Source organism: Hemiscyllium ocellatum, chromosome 4 (genome assembly GCF_020745735.1).
Source record: "Hemiscyllium ocellatum isolate sHemOce1 chromosome 4, sHemOce1.pat.X.cur, whole genome shotgun sequence".
NCBI lineage: Eukaryota > Metazoa > Chordata > Chondrichthyes > Orectolobiformes > Hemiscylliidae > Hemiscyllium > Hemiscyllium ocellatum.
The window spans coordinates 103,516,885-103,533,057 of NC_083404.1; the positions used below are offsets into that span (position 1 = coordinate 103,516,885).

General features: G+C 40.5%; 1 protein-coding gene across 4 annotated transcripts in view; it reads left to right on the plus strand.

Annotated features, from left to right (window-relative positions):
• LOC132815041 (transmembrane protein 241-like) overlaps nucleotides 1–16,173 on the plus strand; it is a 227,261-nt gene that overhangs the window by 121,465 nt on the left and 89,623 nt on the right. For 2 of the 4 annotated variants that reach the window (XM_060823701.1, XM_060823708.1), the window contains one exon: nucleotides 4,172–4,667. The exons of 1 other annotated variant lie outside the window; for it this stretch is intronic. In XM_060823701.1, the coding sequence (XP_060679684.1) occupies nucleotides 4,172–4,354 (183 nt within the window). In that variant the 3' untranslated portion in view covers nucleotides 4,355–4,667. Of the gene's footprint in view, nucleotides 1–4,171; nucleotides 4,668–16,173 lie in introns of those variants that run through there. One more of the 4 variants, XM_060823702.1, reaches the window with a different exon arrangement.

Here is a 16,173-nt window from a genome sequence, read left to right on the forward strand (position 1 = left end):
TTTAGTTTTCTTGGCATTGTATTTGCTAAAGCATTATCTAAAAGCTAGATAATGCTTTAAGCAAATATGGCACCTAGAGACAGGGTACAGGAAAAGATAATAATTTCCTACCTTGCCACAATTAATTTTAAGTAAAAGACAAAAGAGGATAATAATGCAAGTCCAGAAGAGATGTTAAAGTTGAAAGAACTCAATTATAGGGAAGGTATCTTAAAATTCTTTCAAGCTTCCCCTGTGGAACTAAGGTGAGATCTCTGCTGGTTCCTTGATCAGTAAACAAGATTCCTCCCCCCCCCCCCCCCCCGCACCTCCCAAAGCCCAACAAAACCTTAGTCAGCATCTTCACGATAAGAAGTGAACCAGACCAAACCTGTCCCCAGTAACTCTGGTACATCTGTGCTACATTATCAAAGTTCCATTGTAATTATTGATAGAAGTGGTGCTTTACTGGTGCTTTGTCCACCGTATATATTTTTCAGTAAACAATTTGGATGAAAATGCAGGAAGCATGGTAAGTTTGTGAATGACACCAAAATTGGTGGTGTAGTGGACAGTGAAGAAGGTTCCCTATGAGTATAATAGGTCATGATTAGATGGGCCAAGGAATGGCAGATGGAGTTTAATTTAGATAAATGTGTCTTACCAAAATGCAGCACCTCAAACAAAAGGAAGGATTTACATAGAGCCCTGGGAAGTGTTGTTGAATTGAGAGAATTAGGGGTGCAGGTACTTAGTTCCTTGACAGAGTGGTGAAAAAGGCATTTGGCATGCTTGACTTCATTGGTCTGAACGTTGCATATAGGAGTTGGGACATCATGCTGTGCTATGCAGGACATTGGTAAAATCACTTTTAGAGTGGTATGTACAGTTCTGATTGCCCTGCGAGAGGAAGGATGCTATTAAATTGGAAAGGGTGCATAAAAGATTTGCAAGGATGTTGCCGAGACTGGAGGCTTTGTATCATAAGGAGAGGCTGGATATTCCTGGAACATAAGAGGTCCAGGGTTGACCTTATAGAGGTTTATAAAACTATGAGGGGCATAGATGAAGTGATAGCAAAGGTCTTTTTGCCAGATTATGGGAGTATAAAACTAGAGGGCACAGGTTTAAGGAGAGAGGAGAAAGAGTTATAAAGGGACCTGAGGGGCAAATTTTCGCACAGAGGGTGGTAAGTATATGGAATGAACTACCAGAGGAAGTGGTCGAGGCAGGTAGAGTTACAATAGCTAAAAGACATTTTGGCAAGTACATAAATAGGAAAGATTTAGAAGGATATGGGTCAAACAAAGATAAGTGAGACTAGTTTAGTTTGGGAACCCTGGTTGGCAAGGGCGAGTCGGACCAAAAGGTCTGTTTCCGTGCTGTATGACTCCTTGGCTATAAAATGCCAAGTAGAAAAATGAGATTGGAACTGCATATAAGACATGGCTACAAGACCAACACAAGAGTAGGACTAGTTGGAAAAGCACATGATCAGGGTCACTCCTACTCACACATTGCTCTATGTATGTATCCTTCCAATCACCCAATCTATTTTTACAAGCAGTAAATGCACCAGGTTGGAAGAAATCAATTGTTATTCCACTGCAAAGAGTGGTTGGGGCCCTGGATGGAGAATAGGAACAAGGTGACAGTGCAGCATATGGGAAGGTGCAGGGGAAAGAAGGGCAAGAATTGGGGTCAATAGAGAACAGTACAAGAATATCAGTGAGTAGTAATCCCTTTGCCGATTCTGAAAGGGTAGTCATGAGATTGCATTGGAAGCAGTAAAGGGTGTTGAGTTGAAGCAGAGGTTGGTGCTATTGAAAGGGGTGTTAAAATACAAGGTAGTGAAACTGGTGGTTGGGGTTAATTGATTAGGGAGCTATCAAGGGAGAACAGAGCCAAAAAATCCAGGTTCAAGTCCCACATGCACCAAAAGTGCTTAATAACATCTCTGAAAACCTTGGGACAATGTAAGGAAAAGAATAATGGGGGAACGCACAGAAGTGATGTGTTGAAGGAGCTGTAAGACTGAGTAGTTAATAAATTCTATCCACAAAGAAAGGTGCCTTTGTTTCTGTCTCATCAATGGCTTGGATTCAGAATGGCAAGGAGGACAGTTTGGATTGTCCTTTAATTAGAATTTTGTTTTGATTTGTGGGATGTGAGTAACATCCCTAAGTAACTTCACATTGTCAGCAGGTTTAGACACATCACACTTGCTGAGTCTTAACAGCAGGATAATAAAACCCAAAGATCACAGACTGTGGCCACACCATTGATTACCGAATGAGTCAGACAGGAAGAGATGTAGAATAACAATTAAGTACCCTTTCAAAAGAATATTTACAGATATAAATTTGTCTTGGCTCAAAGTACATAACTAATGAATCCTGTTATACACAGCATGATCTTTGAAAGGAGTGAGGCCTTGGTATTGATGAAAGTAATTGAAGATGAGCAATTCCTTGGTGCAAATACTAATAGAATAGAGAAGGGAAGACAGCTCAGGGAAACAGTTGGCAATTGACTTGGGAAAGAAGAAATAGAATCAGGAATGAGAAGTGTGAGACAGGAAAATAATGCAATGTTCCAAAAGCATCAATGGAATCAATAGTAAGATTTTTGCAAAGTTAGCCACAATGACAAGAGTGAAGCAATGGAGGCAAGAATAACTGGGCAGAAGAGCTTCTGAGAGAGGGAGAAAAATTTCTCATTGTTAGACAGCAGGATGCAGATCTTGACCACAAATAATTTTTCAAGAGGAGTCCTGAAATTCTTTCAGTAGACATAAAATAACTTGAATGTAGTGGACCTTGGAAAGGGAAGATTTACAACACAAATAAAGTAAGCCTTGAAATGAAATGGGTGGATTTTAATGCCCTCTAGCATGCTGACATTGCTGCTAGTGGGGAGACATTTAATCAAACCAGTGAGTTCAGATGCCACACTGTTCCAATAAAGTTTATTTAAGGGTCTTATGCACAGTAGCTGGCATTAACCCAGCAATAGCTGAGCAATTTACAAAGTGGAACCTTGAAATTTAAACTCTTGTTAGGGTTACTCACAGGCTTCATGGAGCACAGGATCCCTCATTCGAAGTCGCAGAGTCTGATTGAGAGTCCCGGTATAGGGACATGGAGCCCACTGAGAGCCATCTCTCTGCCTTTGCTGCCAAGCACTCCTCTTATACCCTACCTGCCATCACTTCCCTGTCACCCGGGTGCCTTACCAGTCCTTGGCCACAGGTAGGTGCAGGAGCTATCATCCCATGGCATTGCCCCACATGAAGAGCTACAAGTTTCTAATTAGCTGGCAGTTCTCAGTCAACATAATTTCCACTCGTGAGGTCTTTGACCTTAAGGAAGTCCCACCATTGCCCAATTAAGTGCCTTAATTCAGTGGGCTATCCTGTAAAAAGGGCAGTGTGGGTCTCTTGCTGCCTGTCCAGCTTGGGGGAGCCCCATTGCCTTCACATACTGCCTAATGAGCCAAACAACTGTCTTCTGTACCATATCATTGTTAATTTGACCTAGATTTCAATAGTGCCTTTCATGCCGGCAGGAGGTCTCAAAGAAACATCCAGTTAATTCATTATTTTTAGATCTCTAAAAACAGCAGCCAATTTTCTCCCAGGATTTTACCAACAGCAAGTAACCCTAAATGACCAGTTAATCTTGGTGCTTTTTGGTGTTGTTATTTGAGAATAAACGTTACCCAGGGCTCCCTCTCCTTTCAACACAGCTATGAGAATATTTCACATTCACCAAATCAGAAGGACAAGGTTGAGTGACCTGGAGACAAGTTCTGAAGAAGTCACATCCAGGCTTGAGGTGTTCATTTACTTTCTCCCACCACAGATGCTGTCAACCTTGCTGAGCTCTCCAGCACTTTCTGTTTTTATTTAAGACCATGTTGTAGGTTTGCATATTTGAAAGTCAATCCCTCATGAAGCACTGATTCAACCCAACTGTGAGGTATCAGCCTATCATCTGTGAGGATTGTGATCACACCCTTCTAATTCAGAGGCCAGTATGCTCATAATATACTCAACTGACACAAAAACAATGAGTTAGCTCCATTTGGCCCTAGTGGTATCAATGTGTCCCAACCTCCATTTATTGCCTGCAACCAACTGAGTTTGAACTAATAATGTAATTTGCTTTCTCTCTCTCTCTTTCCCCCCCAGCCTCATACTTTGTGCAGTAGGAGAAGCTTTAATTGTTTATGCCGAGAGAAATGGAGCAGAAATAAAGGGATGAAGATGGTGCCATATATCTTGTTTCAAAGCCAGTTTCTCAAAAGAAAGGGTGCACATGTTACAATTTTCACTGGAGAAACAATTTTCCCTTTCCCAACTTTCCACAAATAGACATGATTGAAGAATCCATATACAGCTCAGTGATTAAGATTCACCTCAAGGCCTTGGATATACATTTTTTTAACTGTGCCTTGTGAGAACCTAAAGAGGAAGAAAATGGCATTGTATCTGGTGACAACATTGTGTGTGTGTGAACCACTTTTAGCTTTACCTTCTCATGCTGGGAACTGGATCACTGCAGACAATTCACAGCAGAAACAGGAAATGTACTGCTCTCCTCTGGATGCCCCAGCCCTGTGAAAAAGCCTCAGAGAGGATTACTGTGAACAATGCAGCAACGCAAATAAAGGTTATTTAAATAGATTATGATTTGTTTCCCAAAGATATAAATATGAATATGTTTTTAATGCTTTCTCATTGTTCTGATGTCACGCTGTTAAATAAGATATAATTGGAAAACGTTGCTGGGAGAGTTGTCTTTCATGAATTGTGTGGCTTTCAATTCCAGATGTGCTGCGGTACATAAAATATTAACTGATATGTTCCAAATGATATTATGCCAGTCAGGTTTACCTATTCATTTGTTTCTCATAAATGATAAAATATCCTCTTCCATGAACAGATGACATATTTTAAACTTTTATTTAAATAGAAGGCAGCTAATAATAATGGTGCCTGGTTATGATAGGAACAAAATGATCAGAGGATTAGATAGGGTAGAGAGTGAAAGTCTTTTTTCTAGGATGTTGACGTCAGCGTGTACAAGGGGGCATCATTACAAATTGAGGGGTGATAGATTTAAGACAGATGTCAGAGGCAGATTCTTTACGCAGAGAGTGATAAGGGCGTGACATGCCCTACCTGCTAATGTAGTCAACTCAGCCACATGAGGGAGATGTAAACAATCCTTAGATAAGCACATGGATGATTTTGGGATAGTGTAGGGGGACGAGCTGAGAATAGTTCACAGGTCAGCACAACATCGAAGGCCGAAGGGCCTGTTCTGCACTGTGTTGTTCTATGTTCTAAAAAGTAAAATTCTTGAAATGAATTTTTATTATTTACAATTTATTCAGTATTCAAGGGCCAAAGTGGAATTGAAGCATGTTCTTCAAACTTGTTGATTGGTAATTTTTTAAATAATCCATTAAGACTCACTGCCTTTAAAAAATATAGCAATAGCCTGTTGTGTCTTTAAAAGACTATTTGTTAGACCTGCAAAGTCATTTTAAAAAAGGGACTAGTGTAGGCCTTGTATGCTTTGACCTGTGTTTGTTTTAGATCGTTCTTTGGTGATTGGATAAATCACTTACACTTTTGGTATTGTTTGTGGAGTAATGGGACTTGATTTTCACTGCTCCCACCGGAGTTGAAACAAAGTTTAGGGCTTTATCTGGGATATTTTGAATACTGACAATGGGTAGCTAGACATGGAGCAACAATAACTGGTTAAGGATAAAAGGATGATTCCAGTTCTTTTTTACATTAAAACGAACAGCACTGGAAGCAGTTCTTTTAAAGATGGAACAACTATCCCTGTTAGTTTTACAAGATTTGCCTGAAGCAAAGCTAATAAAATTTGCAAAGGAGTTAAAGGTGGAATAAAATTAGCAAAGGAATTAGAGATAGCTGATGTACTAACACAGCGTTTAGGATTGGTGGAAGGACAAGAGAGGTCACTACTCCAAGTCAAATCATTGGTGTTAGTTATAATTCAGATACAGTCAGAACAAATTCAACATGAAAAGGAAATGAAGGAATTAGAAATTGAATTCCAAAGAGAAACAAGAAAAGTAATGAACTTTGTTATTGGAAAGGTTGGAAAAGGAATTGGGAAGTAAAAAACATGAACTTCAGAAGAGAAAAAGGAAATGAGCGAGCCCAGTCTGGCCTATTGAACATTCATGATTTTAATCACTGCACTACTGTTTCTGAAAGTCCACAACTCTGGTGTAGTCTTGAATCTCCTTGCCTTCCTTACCACCTTAAAATCTATATCCTTCACTCTGTCATATTTCAGTGAACGGCAATTTGTATTTCATAATACGCGTAGATCAGGATATCTTTGGGTTGATGAAGGTTTATTTTAGAGTTAGATAAACATCTTGTGTTTAACATGAAAGTGAAGAAATGGTTGCGTGAACAGATTGCAGCTGACTTGGAAGATTGCAAGAACAAAATAATTATGAGGTTTTCTCAGATCTTATTTTATACTGTGTGTTTTATTGTAGCAATTTTCTCAGTGTTAATAATACCATTGCCTCAGAGGAGACATTGCATTCAAGTCTTCCTATGAGTGTAAGCATATATGTGTATTCTAAATTGACCTAATTGTCGTAACATTAGAATTCAGTTCCATCAGACATGCTTTCTTTTATAGATGTCAAACTGAGCCTCTTGGTGCCTATTCAATTGGATATTAAAGGTGTACATAACCAAAATCTTAATCTATAATACTAAGAGCAGATTAAATGATGATTATTTATTTGTTTCTTATAGGATATTGCCAGTCGGTTGTTTCATTTGCATACAATAGAGAAATTGCTTTAAAAATAATTGATTTCTTATGTAATGATTGGGGATGTTGAGAGGCTGTGAAAGGAACTTCTGTAGGTTAAATTGGTAGCATTTCCTTTCAAGTCAATGAGCAATTTTATTTTTGACCATCACATAGTGACTGTGCATGACCAAGGGGAATTCAGGTAAAAATTGTGGAATAGTATTCTAGCCTCTGAACAGCAATTCACATGAAATATTTGAAGATGTTGCTGAACGTGCAAATGCCCCCAACCAAGAATTGTCACACTCAGGATAGGAGGAGGAAAAAGGACAAGCCCAAATGCTCATTTAAAATCTTGTATGTGTGTTTAATGCTGTATTTTATATAAAATGTTTGGAGTCATAGAGATGTACAGCATGGAAACAGACCCTTTGGTCAAACCTGTCCATGCCAACCAGATATCCCAACCCAATCTAGTCCCACCTGACAGCATCCGGCCCATATCCCTCCAAACCCTTCGTATTCATATACCCATCCAAATGCTTCTTCAATGTTGCAATTGTACCAGCCTCCACAACTTCCTCTGGCAGCTCATTCCATACATGTACCACCCTCTGTGTGAAAAAGTTGCCCCGTAGGTCTCTTTTATATCTTTCCCCTCTCACCCTAAGCCTATGCCCTCCAGTTCTGAACCCCCCGACCCCAAGGAAAAGACTATTTACCCTATCCATGCCCCTCATAATTTTGTAAACCTCTGTAAGGTCACCCCTCAACCTCCAACGCTCCAGGGAAAACAGCCCCAACCTGTTCAGCCTCTCCCTACAGCTCAAATCCTCCAACCCTGGCAACATCCTTGTAAATCTTTTCTGAACCCTTTCAAGTTTCACAACATCTTTCTGATAGGAAGGGGATCAGAATTCAAGAAAGCTTGTTGATGAAAATTGAGCTATTCATTTATGCCCAAAGCAATTTATAAGTTTTTCTCATAATTGCATTGAAATTTGAGTGTGAAACATAAAGCGTAATCTCAGAACAATAGCATAATAGCTCTAGAAGTACTGATGCACTGCAGAGCAATTAAGAACACTTTCTAAAAGAAAGTAAAATGTAAAATCTCAGTCTTGCAGTCTAGTGACCTGCTGCATCAAAACAAATGGCAATCAGGGGTTTATTGGGCAAAAGGAACACAACTGAATAAATTTGCCTCATTATTTATTTGCCTGGTTAATATCGGTCTCTGAATAAAAGCTGTTTTGAGCTGATCAGTAGCTTGCATGATTCAAATGTACAACTGCAGCTGAAAACTGAGCAAGCTAACATTTGCTGTAATATCCAGCAAACGTGTAATCTGTCTAATTCAGTTTCAGGACCCTTTGGTTTCCCCACGATAACACCACATACTTTTTAAATCTAGCTCATTAGTTTATTGTGCAGTGGTGTGTCTCTGCTCCTGAACTGGTTAATTAGAAAATATCTCCTAATCTGTTTTATTTTGTAACTGAAGAACACGTATTGGCCAGAAAAACAGGAATAAATCTCCTGCACTTCTTATAATGCCGTGGTAATTTTCACATTCAATGTGGAAGGCAGAACTCTGACTTCAGTTTTAACATCTGAGATTTAATACCTCTCCAGCATTCCCTCAGTATTGCACAGTGGTTTTAACCATAATTGTTGCACTTACAGCCTGAAGTGGGAGTTATACCAACAACTTTGTGTTTTAGAGACAAGTGTTCAGGAACTAAAGCATAGCTGATATTATGAGCATACAATGTGCACTAAAAAGGTCAAATTCAGGGATTGGTGTTCAAGAGAACATGCATGTTAATTAGTTAATGAGATTTTATATTTCAATATAAAGAACTTCCTCGTGCATAATGAAATAAAACTCCATTTGATCAAATAGGTGTCTTTAACAGTAAAATGGCTGAAATAGGTGACCAGACTATTCAACTAAGTCTGTCAGCTCTGGTCAGCACTGCAAAGACTTCCATTATCACACTCCCAGGGCAGTTAATGCTGCCTTGCCAGCATTGTCCACACCAATCAACACCACTTCATTCGTTTTCAAAAACGTTTTTTTGTTCATTTAAGCTTCTTGGGTAAAGTTTATGTTTTGATCATGATGAGGGCTGACAATTTTGGGAAGTTAACATTTCTGCATTTTGAACCTATAAGGTGGACGATTATCAAATGGGAATAACCAGTTAAAAATATCAGTAAAAATTACATAAATTGCTGAGGAGCAGTTCATGCTTACATGATTTTCAGCTGACAGCTAATGCTGACAGAGGTTTTTGTCTAAGACTGACCAAAGCTACTTTCTCAAATCAGTTCAAATGTTCACAGACCTTTTCGGACCTATTCTGGAAATGCATGTAGTCAACAAATGATCAGTAATGCAGAGCATCTAGGGAGCTGTGATAATTGTAAAAATGTTTTATTTTAAAAATATACTTCATTCATTAAAAAAGCTCTGCATATATATGTTGTCACAAATTAGGTTTGATTCTGTACAGTAGCATATCAGGAAACAAAGCTTGGTGTTTGACTCTATCCAAAAACCAAAGACCTCTCCTACACATACAATACTATATTTACATATATTTGAGGCACCAAGTAGGCTCCATAATTAAACCGTCCCTCATTTACCTTCAATAGAAAGACCTCAGACAGTGGTCTTTTCCCACTGTACCTTGCTGGCAGCTGCCCCAAGCTTTAGTGTGTCCTTCAGCATGTAGTGGATCTTGGAACCTGCCAGTCTGCAACACATGGTCAAAGTCAATTCCTTGTTCTGCAAGACTGATAATTGTAAAAATGTGTTTAAAGAACTCAGCAATACAGGTGCTGCACTTGTGACATTGGTCAGAAGGGATTATACAACAATTTCCAATTCATCCACATTTTAGTTTCTGTAGTGAAACATGGATAGTGGGTTTTCCCAACTAGAATCTCATTTCCAGGTTCTGGTTTTGAAGGGAAGTGGTTTGTACAGTTCACACAAGTTCCAAAGCTAATGGTGTAGGTTGGGAGTTGGGAGAGTAGAGACTCAGACAATCTGAGTGGTGGTCAGTGGGCAGGTTGGTTGCTCTGGGGGCAATAGGAAGGAATGGAATACAGAGAATCCAAGGCAAGGGAAGGTCATAACGCCTTTTTGAGGCCTAGTAGCTTTCCTGGTATAAGGGGAAGTCAAAAGTCTTAAAACAGGCCTGTTGCAGCTTCCATGAAAACAACTATGGAGGCTGGAAATCTGAAACACAAACAGAAGGTGCTGGGGAAACTCTGTAGTTAATGTTAAAATGTTAACTCTGCTTCTCTTTCTGCAGACATTGACAGACTTGCTGAGTTTCTCCATCATTTTCAATTTCTGTCAAACTCGGGTAAAAGTGCTAAGTTGAGGGAAAACTAATTTCAACAGGAACTGGGAAAATTCGACTGGGGCAGTTATTTGAAGGTACATCCACATGTGAAATGCAGGAATCTTTTAAAAGCCAGGTGATCAGAATTCCAGACCAGTATGTTTCCTCTGAGGAGGACAGGTAAGGATGACAAGATTCGGGAACTTTGGACAATGAGGGCTGGCACGGTGGCTCAGTGGTGTTCCACAGCACCAAGGACCCAGGTTTGACTCTAGCCTTGGGTGACTGTTTGGAATTTGCACATTCTCCCTGTGTCAGGGTTTCCTCTGGATGCCCTGGTTTCCTCCCACATTCTAAAGAGATGCAGCATAGGTGGATTGGCCGTGGGAATGGAGGATTACTGGGATGAGTCTGAGAGGAATGCTGTTTGGAGGATCAGTGTGGACTCAGGCTGAGTAGCCCGTTTCCACACTGTAGGGATTCTGTGAAGTGGGGTGAGGTGGTTAATGAGTACTTTACATTGGCATTCACCAACACGAATGACATGGATGATGGTAGATTTATAGAGGTGTGTGTTTATAGTCTAAGGAATATCAATATAGAGGAGGAGAGGTTGGTTGTCTTAAAAAAAACATGAAGGCAGATAGGATCCCAGGGCCAGATGGAATCTATCCCAGGATACTAAGGCAGGAGTTTGTTGAGGATTTGATGGATATCTTTGTATCTGCCTTAGCCATTGGTGAGGTCCCAGAAAACTGGAGAAACCCCAATGTTCAACAAAGGCAATAGGAATAATCAAAGAAGTTATAGAGCAGTGAGTCTTACATCTTCACTAGGGAATTTATTGAAGAAGATTCTTAGGGACAGGATTTACTGGAATGTGGAGAACAATAGACTTATTAAGGATAGTCAGTATGGTTTTATCATGGGGTGGTGTCTCATAAACCTGATTGAGTTTTTTGAGGAAATGAAGAAGAGTTGGGCAGTGGATGTTGTCTGAATGAACTTTACTAAATTTGATCAGGTTTCTCATGATAGGCTGGTCCAGAAGATCAAATTGCAAGGAATTCTTGGTGAGTTGGCAAGTCATAGAAGACAGTGGGTAGTTGTGGAGGGGTTTTTTTTCACTTGAGGTCTGTGATCCATGGTATTCCACAAAGATCAGTGCTGAGACCTTTGTTGTTTGTAATATACATAAATGATCTTGATGAAAATGTTGGTAGTCCAATCAGTAACTTTGCAGATGACATGAAAATTGGCAGAGTTGCAAAGAGTGAGGAAGGGTTTCAAAGTGTGCAGCATGATATAGACGGAAAATTGTGTGAAGAAATGGCAGGTGGACTTTAATCCAGATAAGTGTGAGGTAATGCATTATGGCAGGTCAAATGCAAGAGAAAAATATGGCCAGACTATTAGGAGCATCGATGGGATCTTGGGATGCAAATTCATAGCTCCCTGAAAATGACAACCCAAGCAGATAAATTGGTAAAGAAAGCATATATCATGCTCATCTTCATCAGTCAGTACAAGACATGTTGCAATTGTAAAAGACTTTGGTCAGGCCACATTTGGAGTATTGTGCACATATCTGGTCACCACACCACTGGTAGGATATGGAGGTTTTGAAAGGGTGCAGAAGAGGTTTACCGGGATGTTGCCTGGAGGTTGGACAAACTTGAATTATTTTTGTCAGGGCATCTGAGGCTAAGGGACGGTCTGATAGAAAAGGTATATAAAATGAGAGGCATGGAACGGGTGAATAGTTAAGACTCTTTTTCCTGGGATGGAAATGTCAAATACTCGGCCATGGGTTTAAGGTGAAAAAGGGAAGGCTGAAAGGAGATATGTGAGAAAAGTGTTTTTACACAGTGGATAGTAGGTCCCTGGCATGTGCTGCCAGCAGAGATGGTAGAAACAGATATAATAGTAAAGTTTAAGAGACATTTAGACACACACATAAACAGACAGGTAATAGAGAGATATGGACTACATATAGGCAGATAGGTTAAGTTTGGAATGGCATCCTGGTCAGTACTGACATGGTGGCCTGAAGGGCGTGTTTCTGTGCTGTACTGTTCTATGTTCTAACCTAACTACCTCTGTCTTAAAAATATTCAATCATCTACTTTCTGAGGCAGAGAATTCCAAAGTCACACAGCCCTAGTCTCTTCATCTGCATCTTAAAGGACAACCTCTAATTTTAAACAGAGCCCTGAGTTCTGGACTCAGCACAAGTAGAAACACCCTTTCCATGTCCACCTTGTCAAATTAAAATCATTCAGGATAATACATACTTCAGTCAAATCACCCCTTATAAGCTCCAGCAGAAGCAAGGCCTGGCTATCCAACCTTTTCTCATATGAGAATCCACTCATTCCAGATATTAACCTGGTCAACCTCCTTTGGACTACCTCCACTGCATTTACATCCTTCCCTAAAGAAGATCAACCCTGAATAATACCCTTCTCTTTCTGTACAGTTCCTCTCCTAATAAAACGTAGCAGCCCATTGGCCTTTTTGAACAGAGTAATGTTTTGTGACTCCTACTCCAGAACACCTAAATCCCTCTGCACCTCACAAGACTGCATTCTTTCTTTAGTTAATACTCTTTTTTATTCTTCCTGCCAAAGTGGACAACTTCACATTTCCGAGTAAAAAATGAGGTCTGCAGATGCTGGAGATCACAGCTGAAAATGTGTTGCTGGTCAAAGCACAGCAGGCCAGGCAGCATCTCAGGAATAGAGAATTCGACGTTTCGAGCATAAGCCCTTCATCATGAAGGACTTATGCTCGAAACGTCGAATTCTCTATTCCTGAGATGCTGCCTGGCCTGCTGTGCTTTGACCAGCAACACATTTTCAACTTCACATTTCCCTCCATTATACTCCATCTGCCAAATTTTCACCCACTGGCTTGAAGTCATAAAGTATGACAGGACCGAGTCAACCCATCCATCCTACCCAGGTTTCCTAAACCGAGCAAGCCCCATTTACCTGTATATGGCCCATATACCTGTAAATCTTTACTATCAATGTACCTGTCCAAATGTCTTTTAAATATTGTAATTATACTTGACTCGACCACTCTGGCAGCTCATTCCACATATGCACCACCCTCTGTTCGGGATGTTACTCACATCCCACAAATGAAAACAAAACTCTAATTAAAGGACAATCCATACTGTCCTCCTTGCCATTCTGAATCCAAGCCATTGATGAGACAGAAACAAAGGCACCTTTCTTTGTAGATAGAGTTTATTAACTACTCAGTCTTACAGCTCCTTCAACACATCACTTCTGTGTGTTCCCCCTTTATTCTTTTCCTTACATTTTCCCAAGGTTTTCAGAGATGTTATTAAGCACTTTTGGTGCATGTGGGACTTGAACCTGGATCTTTTGGTTCTGTTCTCCCTTGATCGCTCCCTAATCAATTAACCTCAACCAATTTCACTACCTTCTATTTTAACACCCCTTTCAATAGCACCAACCTCTGCATTCAGCTCAACACCCTTTACCACTTCCAGTGCAATCTCATGACTACCCTTTCAGCATTGGCAAAGGGATTAGTGACTCACTGATATTCTTGTACTGTTCTCTATTGACCCCAATTCTTGCCCTTCTTTTCCCTTGCACCTTCCCATTTGCTGCACTGTCACCTTGTCCATACCTTTCATCCAGGGCCCCAACCACTCTTTGCAGTGGAATAACTTGGAGATGCACGGTGTAGGACTGGAGTGTCCAAAGTTAAAAGTCACATAACACCAGGTTTAATTGGAAGCACACTCGTGTGCTTCCAATTAAACCTGCTGGACTTCAGCTTGGTGTTGCATGATTTTCAACAGTGGAATAACAATTGATTTCTTCCAACCTGCTGCATTTACTGCTTGTAAAGATAGATTGGGCAATTGCTCTACATATATATCCTTCCAGTGTGTGAGGAGGAGCGAACCTGATCTCTGCTCATGTGCCATTGTAAGTCTTCAACCTAGTCCCACTCTGGTGTTGGCCTTCTAGCCACATCTATATACAGCTTCAATCCAAGTTTGAGTTGTAGAACCTCATTTTTATAATTGGCACTTTATAGCCATAGAGTCATCCAGCACGGAAACAGACCTTTTGGTCCAACTCGTCCATGCCAACAGTAACATCTTTGTAAATCTATTTTGCATCCTTTCCAGTTGAATAACAGCCTTCCTATAGCAGAGCACCGGAAATGTCTTACAAAGGGCAGTGATCAAGACACTGGCCAAGCCACCTCTGTCTCGATAAGAAGAGTTCTTCTCTCTGGTCTGTTGGCTGTGACATTGTCATGTGCCAATGATGACTGGTATTTACTTTCTTTTATGAGATTAGTTCATTACTGTGTTGATGGGATCCTTGCCAGTTTCAGCCTGTTGGCCAGGGTGGAGTGACAATCAATGTCTAGGGCACCTTCTCTCATCCCTTCTTCATACTCAGGGAGGAGAGCAGTGATCCTGTAAAGAGTTGCTCAGTCCCTCAGGGCTGCAATTCTGCTTCATTCCAGTGAAGACCAATCCTTTGACCTCAGCAATGTCTGTGCAGTTTCTTGGGGGGAGCTCCACATACAACATCAGTCACTCATCGCCACAGAGTTTGTCATTGTATGATGAAAAGATGATGAACACGTCTTGTGTATAAATTGGATTGTTGTGAGTAATTGTTGGATATCATCAACCTCACTCACTCACTTCAAACTGCCCTATCATTGTCCAGTGACAAGCTGAACATCGATCTAAACACAAAATAGCTATAACCTGGATGTCTATGTTGTGTCAAGCTCTACATGTTCTCCAACATGGAGCTAACCTTCCTCTCTGTTTGCCCTAGGATAGAAAGGTTATGGGCAATTTGCAAGTGACCTCAATGTCTTCTTTGATATGGCTCATTCTGTATTTGATAATTACAGAAGAGGACCCCCACTTAACCTATCAATATCACTCTGCAACTTAATTATGTCTTTTTCACAAAATACTTTCGAACTTCTCTTTGTGTTATCTGCAAAATTAACCAATAATGAAATAATTAACACAAAAGGTAAAATGTTGAGGATCTAGCACAGATTCTTGCAGGACTCAACTTGTCACATCCTGCCACTCAGACAAAAGATCCATTTATGCCTATTCTCTATTTTCTGCACCAACCAAACTCCCATCCATGCTATTTTGTCACCCTCTACGCAATGCATTTTTATTTTCCAGCAATAACATTTGGTGTAGCTCTTCATCAAATGCCTTCTAGAAATCCAAAAATAGTACATCAAGAGGGAGGAGAAAGTGAGGACTGGAGATGCAGGAGAGTCAGAGTCGAAACATGTCATGCTGGAAAAGCACAGCAGGTTAGGCAACACCGAAGAGCAGGAGAGTCGACATTTCGGGCATAAGCCCTTTGTCAGGTATGACCTGTTGTGCTTTTCCAGTGCCACATGTTTCATTTACAGTACATCTACAGCTCCACTTAAACCACAGTTCACGTGACTACTTCAAAGAAGTCCAATAAATTTGTTTAAAAAAGTGGCAGATGAAGTATAAGGTGGGAAAGTGTGAGGTCATGCACCTGGGGAGGAAGAATGGAGCATGGATTATTTTCTAAATGGTGAGAAAATTCAGAAGTCTCAAGTGCAAAGAGAGTTGGGAGTCCTTGTCCAGGATTCTCTTAAGTTTGACTTGCAGGCTAAGTGGGGAGTTAGGAAGGGAAAAAGTGAGGACTGCAGATGCTGGAGATCAGAGCTGAAAATGTGTTGCTGAAAAAGCGCAGCAGGTCAGGCAGCATCCAAAGAGCAGGAGAATCGACATTTCGGAATGAGCCTGAAGAAGGGCTCATGCCCGAAAAGTCGATTCTCCTGCTCTTTGGATGCTGCCTCACCTGCTACACTTTTCCAGCAACACATTTTCAGTTAGGAAGGGAAACACAATGCTGCTATTTATTTCAAGACTAGAATATAAAAACAGGGATGTACTACTGAGTCTTTATGAGGCTCTGGTCAGACCACAT